This window comes from Lycium ferocissimum, chromosome 4 (genome assembly GCF_029784015.1).
Source record: "Lycium ferocissimum isolate CSIRO_LF1 chromosome 4, AGI_CSIRO_Lferr_CH_V1, whole genome shotgun sequence".
NCBI classification, from domain to species: domain Eukaryota; kingdom Viridiplantae; phylum Streptophyta; class Magnoliopsida; order Solanales; family Solanaceae; genus Lycium; species Lycium ferocissimum.
In genome coordinates this window covers 34,285,429-34,294,314 of record NC_081345.1, presented here as the reverse complement: position 1 = coordinate 34,294,314, position 8,886 = coordinate 34,285,429, and the positions used below count along the sequence as shown (strand labels likewise).

General features: G+C 32.1%; 1 protein-coding gene across 1 annotated transcript; it reads left to right on the top strand.

The window, feature by feature from the left end:
* The first annotated feature begins 5,264 nt into the window (after window positions 1–5,264).
* LOC132052473 (probable pectate lyase 18) lies at window positions 5,265–8,586 on the top strand. The gene is made up of 5 exons (XM_059444034.1): window positions 5,265–5,467; window positions 5,987–6,345; window positions 6,776–7,157; window positions 7,736–7,874; window positions 8,045–8,586. The coding sequence occupies exons 1-5, from the start codon at window positions 5,352–5,354 to the stop codon at window positions 8,264–8,266; spliced, it is 1,218 nt and encodes a 405-aa protein (XP_059300017.1). The 5' UTR covers window positions 5,265–5,351; the 3' UTR covers window positions 8,267–8,586.
* Window positions 8,587–8,886: the final 300 nt, after the last annotated feature.

The window sequence follows — 8,886 nt, the reverse complement described above, 5'->3', positions numbered from 1 at the left end:
ATATGTTAACCATTATGGTATATTATCATTTTATCAAGTTACTAGTGACTATATATATATATATATATATATATATATATATATATATATATATATATATATATATATATATATATATATATATATATTTTATAAGTGATCAGATTGTATAAATAATTTTTAGAAAGTTCATACAGTGGATAGTGTGTAGATTTCCTAGGAAGTTACACATTTGCCTGCTTGACCGAAAATATTTATAGTTGTCAGCCAATATACATATATTATACACTAATAGATATTATACATCTTTCAACTATTTTTCGGGCGGATAACTATTTTTAATTTCTTTACAAAATTCCTTTGCCATCATGCATACATCAGTAATAACGCGTTAGGTTTACCAATTGGGTAGCAGTAAATCACGGTGGAAATTTGACTTTAGCACAGCCCCTTTATATTTACAAAAGCACTGTACAGTTTGACTTTAACTCTGAATATATTCTTTTCATAGCATCTATAGTGGAGGGAAAAAAGGTTAGCAAGAGAAAAAAGACTTCAAATGATTCAGGTCAACTCAACCACATGATAAATGATGACTATCTGATATGTTTGTTCCCTCTTAAAGGTGGAAAAAGATTTCAATCATGCCATTTTATCATAGTGAACCCTTAATTACTCCAGGTCTAAAGATGATGATCTTGGAAAATATTATCCGAGAACACAAAAAATACATGAAGAAGAACACAAAGATGAAGGTTTGACAATATGAACAATGAACACAGGATTGAGGCTTAAAAACACGTGCGAAACGTTTTTCTAAAAACGATATTTGCTCCCTCTCCTCTGCGAGATTGCTATGGGATTGTATGCAAATAGTTTTAGTGGATATGACAAGCCTTTGAGTTTCTGCACTAAAAAAATAGTGAAGAAATTCTGTTGGAAAGCAAGAACTTAGAACTTTATCTTTTTGTAATTGGAGAAGAAAGCGTAATTTTCAGACAAGAAAGTTCTGCATGATTAAAAGGTTATATTGGAATGTTAAGAAGTTAGCTTTAAATAGAAGTTGGGGTAACCAAAGAATGAAAGGACAAAACCTTTAATTTAAAAGACACATTTTCATTTAAAAGATTTAATTTTATTTAAACAAAATTCCAACAAATGATTCAAAGTACAATCACTACTAAAAAAAAAAATCTCTACATTAGTGGTTATTTCCCACTCTGTTTGTAAGAAAATCTAAATATTAGTGTCTTCACACAAAAAATTATGAAGTTTCCCAGCGGTTCAATGAGAACTTGTTTCCTACCATGCGTTTTCCCAATGAACTGGTTTAGTGAGAATGAGGTGGAAAAATCACGTTTTATAGCACAAATTTCCGATTGCATGTCTGTGAAAAAAACTTCTGTTTCTAGTAGTGAATACATGATCCAAGTGCTAGTGACATATTTGAATATTTTAACTTGTTTTTGGCTGATTTTTTCAAAATCTACTTAATTATTTAAAAAGGTAATTTTCATTAGATGTGTTTTTTAAAAAAAAAAAGTATTTTTTAAAAGTAACGATTTGTGTTTGATTAATCAATTTTAAAAACATTTTTTCAATATTAAAGCAACAACTTGCGTTTGAATACACTTTGAAAAAAAAATCTAGGAAAATTACTTTTTTCAACTTATAATAAAAACAACTTCTACTACTATAAAAAAAAAAACACTTGTTTCTTTAGAACTTTGGCTAAACATTTTATCTTTTTAAAATAAACACTTTTTGCTTCTAAAAAGTCCCCAAACAGGCTAATAGTGATCAAGAGGCATCTGTTTTGGATTTTTTTGAACTAGTAATTCGAACTATTACCTTGGCACAACTAGAAGCCTAGACTCGTGTCCCCGCAAACATTTTATTTTACTTTCTAGTTCTAGTAATAAGTCACAATTATGATCAGGTGTGCTGTGTGCATATATAGTTGTAACAGCAGACTTTATGGGGAAGATTCTGAACTTTGTTTCAATAAATTAAGGATCAAACCAGGAGAACTCTTTGTTGGTAAATCGGAAAAATAAAAAATCAGATGGTCCAATTTAAGAAGAGTTTAATATACACATAATATAAAGATATTTAATAACGTATATATATATATATATATATATATTATAGTTAAACTTATGAATATTCCCAGTGAATTTAACGTAATTATACTTATATTGATAATGTAAATACTTCTATTAGTGTAATTTATATGTTGTAGCAAACTGCCTATCTATTATTTTTTTTGGTACCTAATTCCACTTCATATGAACAACTACTTGTAACTATTTATAAGTAAGTAACCTGATCGTATAAAATCTAATTTACACTGTTATTAGGATGTATAAGTTAAACTTTATAATCACCACGGGCAGATTTGGGGTATTCTGACCAAGCAAGACAGATGCAACGAGAAGAAGAAGAATAAGAAGTGATCACGTATCAATCCACACCCAGAACAAGTCATCATCCAAAAACACAACCATGAGGCAAACTTATATCCCAAAATTAACATGCATAGCTATGCCCTTTATTTGAACCCCACCAATACCTACATATAAAAATACCTCGATATTGGTTTTGTGACTTGTCAAGAAGAGGAGTATCATTTATCAACATGTTCAGTCTCAACAAATTGCTGGTAATGTATACCATTTATATATCCTTATTTAATTTGAGGCCAACGGCCGGCTAGAGAATCCAATTCTTTCACGGAAATTATATCCATGTGAGAATTTATCTTTCAGTTTGTAATTGCATTCTCAGAAGGAATAGCACAACTCTATATAGCATAGAAGGATTAACATTTTAAGTCAGTATTCAGTAGATATAGAGTACCAGAACCACTGCATGCATCACTTCCTTCTTTATGATAATCAATGAGTGTGATTATATTTAGTAAAATATATGCACACGTAATGGGTGTGTAAATTTTCAATGGATATATATTGTAAGAATATACTTAATACTATGAGTGAATTTTAATTTGTGATAGCAAGTTAGTTATCATTTTTACTAGATTACCAACTGATTTTTGTTAAGAGATTTACTTAAAAATTAATTAATAGTAAGTGGTCTGATAGTGTATATTTTTTTTTTACATCATTACTCAATTATTTTCTTAACTATATAAATAGTTTGACTATACTAGCTAGAGGATGAACAACACCAGTTGACTAAAGGTTGATCCAAAAGTTTAAATTTGATGGGCTTCACTGCTTAACTTTTTTAGTATATTTTACCATTAAACGCATTGCACTTTGCAAATATGATTTCAAAATTCAGATGTTTAAAAACATTATACCTATATTACGTATAAAAGATGTTGAGTTCAGTTGAATCACATAATATGGGCCATACTGCAACCGTCTTTGTAACATCTCTAATTGGGACCTTGTGTTGGCAATTTAATTTGTCATATTGACAAGGTGATCGCCGATCGATTGGCAATAATGTCTGCGTGGTGGAGTTTTCAAGCATCAGTTCTATTAGTGTGGAGTTACGGCGAGGTTTGCGGCCAGAAATATGATAAGATGATGAGCCAAATATTGAAGAAAACATTTTTAGGTACTTGAAGATAGGGGCTTAATTAGCTTGGACCCATTTTAAGCACATGAAACCTTGATTTACTAGACAAAAATCATGTTATAATGTCAAGTAATATGTGAAGGAGATTAAGCTTAGCTAATTGCCTAATCTATAACATTTCCTTGCTTTCTACTTTTACGAAGTGAAGGTTAACAAGAAAGACTTGCAGTGAGTTCAGATTGATAGCTCAGACTTAATTTGTATATGGGTATTTCTGTAATTTGATCCTAAAATTAATTAAACAACTGAAAATGAATAACAATTAAAAAAACACTACATAGTTAGTTACGAACTTCATCACTATATGTATCGGTAAATCGCTCGTAGATAATAGAATCTTTTTTGCAGTTGCTAATACATTGCTAACAGAGAAAGTTATTTAATTTTCACCTTCCAACGCCCAGGGGCAGATGTACCGTTACAGGTACGGGTTCAATTAAATCCATAATTTTTTACGTGAAGCATAAATTTATAGGTAAAAAATTATTAAAATTGCAACAAATAGTGGACATAAATCTATAACTTTAAAAATATAATGAGGTTCAATACTAAGAATATTAAAAGATTAAACTCGTAGAGTTTAAATCTGCCTCTGCTAAAGGCTAACCAACTCCCCGCTTTCCCCCCAAACCCAAACAAAAGAAAAGGAAAACAAAGTTAGCTCTTTTATTCTGTTTAGTCGAGGGTGCTACATAAAGTAATAGCTATTTCACTCGGAGACTAACGAAAATAAGAGGAAACCAAACTACCAAAGAAACAGCAAAGCAAATTATAGTTAGGTTGTTTCTCTCTAAAGGGTAAATGCAGAGATCCTGTAGAAACGATCTATGAGTTTTACATGCGTGACGTGAATGAAGGATATACATGAAAATGAAATACGGCACTTTTGTTACAAGATACCAGAAAAATAAGATGATGAAACATAATGGGAAAGAATTGTCCATTTGTTTATTACTACTGCTATATATTTTTCTCACAGAAAAAAAAAAATCACGTCACCTAATTTTTTAAACTAGGAGGAGAAATATGTCTACAACATCAATCTTTCACAAGTGGAGTATAAAGTTATTCAAAAGTTTAACCTCAAATAATTCGTGCGATTGTACTAAAAAAGATATAAGTTTCTATAAAGAAAATTTACACCATGGAGTCACTTGATCAATTACAATAGGTAATCTGTCTTATTTTCAAGATTACAACTCTCACATCTATGGAGACTTGTATATATCTTTTGAGTGATTTCATAGTGAAAAATAAATAAATCTTAAAACTGACGAGGTATATAACTTAAACTCATTAAGAAAATATAAATGTTTAGTACAGAATATGCTAAAGTAGAAAAATATCATCAAAGGTTGAGGCGATTGGCATAAGTATTCCTTATTCTTAACCGGACGTCACAGATTCGAGCCATAATAATAAAATTGTCTTTAATAGAGAGTATTTACTCCAATAGGATGGAGAGAGATGATAATGTTTGTTGTTTTTGAGCTACGAATGCTCACTCAACGACCAAAGCTACTAATAGTCTTCCCAAAGAAGAATCTCCGTAAAAAATGTAATCAAGAAGGTTAAAGACATACATACAATACCCCACATCGTTTGGTTTAATTAATTACGCCAATTTCTCCGGCGTTTTCTCTCTTTATAATCCCTTCTGTCCTCTCTTTTTTCCCATGTCCCAGCCCAATCTCCTTTATTCTAACTAATACAACCCCACTTCAACACTTTACCACATTGAGAAAAGATACCCACAAGCACATATGGCCACCTCCTTTATTTCTCTCTTTTTCCTCTTGTCCTTTCTTCTCTTAATTCCTTCCCTCCTTGCCTCTTCTCCCTTACAAAATCCCCAATCTGTTGTTGATCAAGTTGATAGGTACATTTTGCACGCATGCTCCACTAATTAACTACTGTCCGTTTCATTTTATGTAGAAGTATTTTCTTATAAATTCTTTCGAAAAGACTAACGATATATAGTGCTACATTTTATTTTTATATTGTTATTTGTCATGACATGCTTTTATAATCACAAAATGTCATACGCCGATTTAAGATCACAAATTTAAAAAAACTTTCTTCTTTTTTAAATTCTGACGACAAACTACTGTAACATAAATTGAACCATCGCAGTAGATATTAAGCTTTTTACTTGTCTATTCTTATTTTTTTGGAACTTTCATATGGTCAACGTTAATTTACGGGTTTGTTCTAACCCAATTATTTTGACACGGATCACGTATTTGTGCTAAGAAATTTACTTAATATGTATAAACAATTTATCCTAAACCCAACAAATTATAATTTAAAATCCATAAACTAAAATTTTAAATATGGTAGATTATGCACAACATGATTTGACATTTTCTTAATTTCTTACTACTTTCTCTTTTTGCAGGAGCATAAATGTGTCAAGGAGGAACTTGGGCTATCTCTCATGTGGCACTGGAAACCCTATAGATGACTGCTGGCGTTGTGACCCCAACTGGGAAAAAAACCGCCAAAGGCTAGCTGATTGTGCTATTGGCTTCGGCAAGAATGCCGTTGGTGGCAGAGACGGCAAAATATACGTGGTCACTGACTCCGGCAACGACGATCCCGTTACCCCTAAACCAGGCACTCTCCGATATGCTGTTATTCAAAACGAGCCGTTGTGGATTATTTTTGCTAGGGATATGGTCATTCAACTGAAAGAAGAACTTATTATGAATTCTTTCAAGACTATTGATGGAAGAGGAGCTAGCGTTCACATTGCAGGTTAACATTTTGAGTTTTGACAGATATTAAATTCTGAATTCATAATTTCAGAAATAAACTCATAAAGTTTGATAGCATGTTTGACTAACCTTTCTAAATTTAATTTGCTTGTTCTGAAAAATATTTTTTTGAAAAATTACTTTTGGAGAGTAGAAATATTTGGTTATTCAATTCGAAAATCCCTTTTTTCAATATTAGACCAGCAATTTGCTCTTGGCCATTGTTTCAAAAGTGTTTCCGGAAATTGAACTAGTGATTTTATGGTAGTGACACGTACTTTGACAAATTACTTAACTAGTGATTTTATGGTAGTGACACATATTTTTTTTTTCTAAAAGTTGGTTGTCTAAATATCTCAACTCTCTAAACGAAATGCTTACTTCTCTAAAGCTTAACAAAACGCGCCATAATTTTAAATTTGATTTTGCAGATGGGCCATGCATAACCATACAAGGTGTGACCAATATTATCATCCATGGAATCCACATACATGATTGTAAGCAAGGGGGGAATGCTATGGTGAGGAACTCCCCACAGCACTATGGGTGGAGGACTATATCAGATGGTGATGGAGTGTCCATATTTGGTGGAAGTCATATTTGGGTAGACCATTGCTCCTTGTCTAATTGCATGGATGGGTTGATTGATGCTATTATGGGGTCCACTGCAATTACCATTTCTAACAATTACATGACTCACCATGATAAAGTTATGTTATTGGGACACAGTGATTCCCATGTACAGGACAAGAACATGCAAGTAACCATTGCTTTCAATCACTTTGGAGAAGGCCTTGTCCAAAGAATGCCAAGGTAATATAAATCAAAAAGCTACTTTATACTTGTCCCAAAGTTGTTCAACATTTTCGTTAAATTAAATGATGGATGTGTTAGGCCAAGTATATATACACACCAAAATTTTGGTCTAGTACATTTTTCCCATTTTAACTGCCACAGAAAATCGGTTGGAAGTTATAGTTTGTTTGACTAAGGTTTTAAAAAGCTAAAAGTGTTCACTTTAATTTGGAAAGTTGAGGCATTTGGTTAAGCTTTTAGGGAAAACAATATGTGATTTTAAGTATGTAGTAACATAAATTGTATTTTAAAAGCTGCAAAAGTACTGTAACTTTTTTTTTTTTTTTTGTCCTAGAAGCACTTTTGGAACCGTAACCAATTATAAATTCTTGCTCTTATATTGGCAAAAGTATTTTTCAAATGGATAGTCGAACAAAAAAAATTATTGTCCAAAAGTATGTTGGAAAACTACTTCTGACAAAATGTACTTACTAAAATAAAAAGATTTTGAGAACTTAACCAAACAAGCTATTACAGTGATGAACGTTACATATGATTTGATGAAATGTGGGTTGAGTTTTTGAACATGCATGCAGATGTAGACATGGTTACTTCCATGTGGTAAACAATGACTATACACACTGGAAAATGTATGCCATTGGTGGTAGTGCTAATCCCACCATTAATAGCCAGGGCAACAGATTCCTTGCTCCTGATATCAGATTCAGCAAAGAGGTGATCATTCTCACTTTCATTACAATTAAAATTAAAATATTGTATCTAATGTTATTATTATTAGTCACTTCCGTTACTATTATCGACCGTTGCATTATAATCACTGCATAACTAGACCATAAATTTGACGATCCCTAAAATTATAGAAAAATTTTGTGAATTGTGTATAGGTGACAAAGCATGAGGATGCACCAGAAAGTGAATGGAAGAATTGGAATTGGAGGACTGATGGGGACTTAATGTTAAATGGTGCATTTTTCGTAAAATCAGGAGCTGGAGCCTCTTCAAACTATGCCAAGGCTTCAAGCTTAAGTGCTAAACCTTCTTCACTAATAAGTTCCATTGTCTCCGGTGCCGGCGCCCTTAGTTGCCGGAAAGGTTCCCGTTGCTGATTAAAATATTTCCTAACAAAGACTATAAAGTTTCATTTTATGAACAAAGATGGATTTTATTGAAGGAAATCATGGAGTGAAGGTAGGAAAAAAGGGAAAAAGACATGAACTATGTTGTAACTTTTTTTTTTTTGGTTGCATATTTCTGATTCAGCCTATTTGACTTGATTATCCAATACAACCTCTGCATGCTATCTCAGCCACTGGGACTTACAGATCCCCTTCTAACTGGTTTCTCTAGAAAGCAAGTCTAGATGTGTTGTTGATTACTTCAATATAATTAAATATATTGCTATAAATTTGAATCTTGTGAATGTCTTTTCTCTCTCTCATTGATTCATATAGGACAAGAGGGGTGACAAAAAGGGTCCAAAGGACAAAAATTGATTAAAGTGGATTAATGAAGACAAAGGTAATGATTCAAAGCATTATCAACCGAAATACCATACGAAGTGATAGGCAAGTTTAACTACCAATATTCAAGTCAATGGACATTCTATTTGAGGATTAGTGTCATTGCAGGCCATATTGTCCTTTAGTAAGTTTTTATATATGCACCATAACTTAACATGTTAACGGTCCATTGATGCCCCTCAACCAATAGAATACTAATTAAACTC

Bases quoted from the DNA above. Each gene is read 5' to 3' on its own strand.
- LOC132052473 (XM_059444034.1), top strand. From the start codon at position 5,352: ATGGCCACCTCCTTTATTTCTCTCTTTTTCCTCTTGTCCTTTCTTCTC. The intron at 7,158-7,735 runs GTAATATAAATC...ACATGCATGCAG, and splicing joins CTTGTCCAAAGAATGCCAAG to ATGTAGACATGGTTACTTCC. The intron at 7,875-8,044 runs GTGATCATTCTC...AATTGTGTATAG, and splicing joins ATATCAGATTCAGCAAAGAG to GTGACAAAGCATGAGGATGC.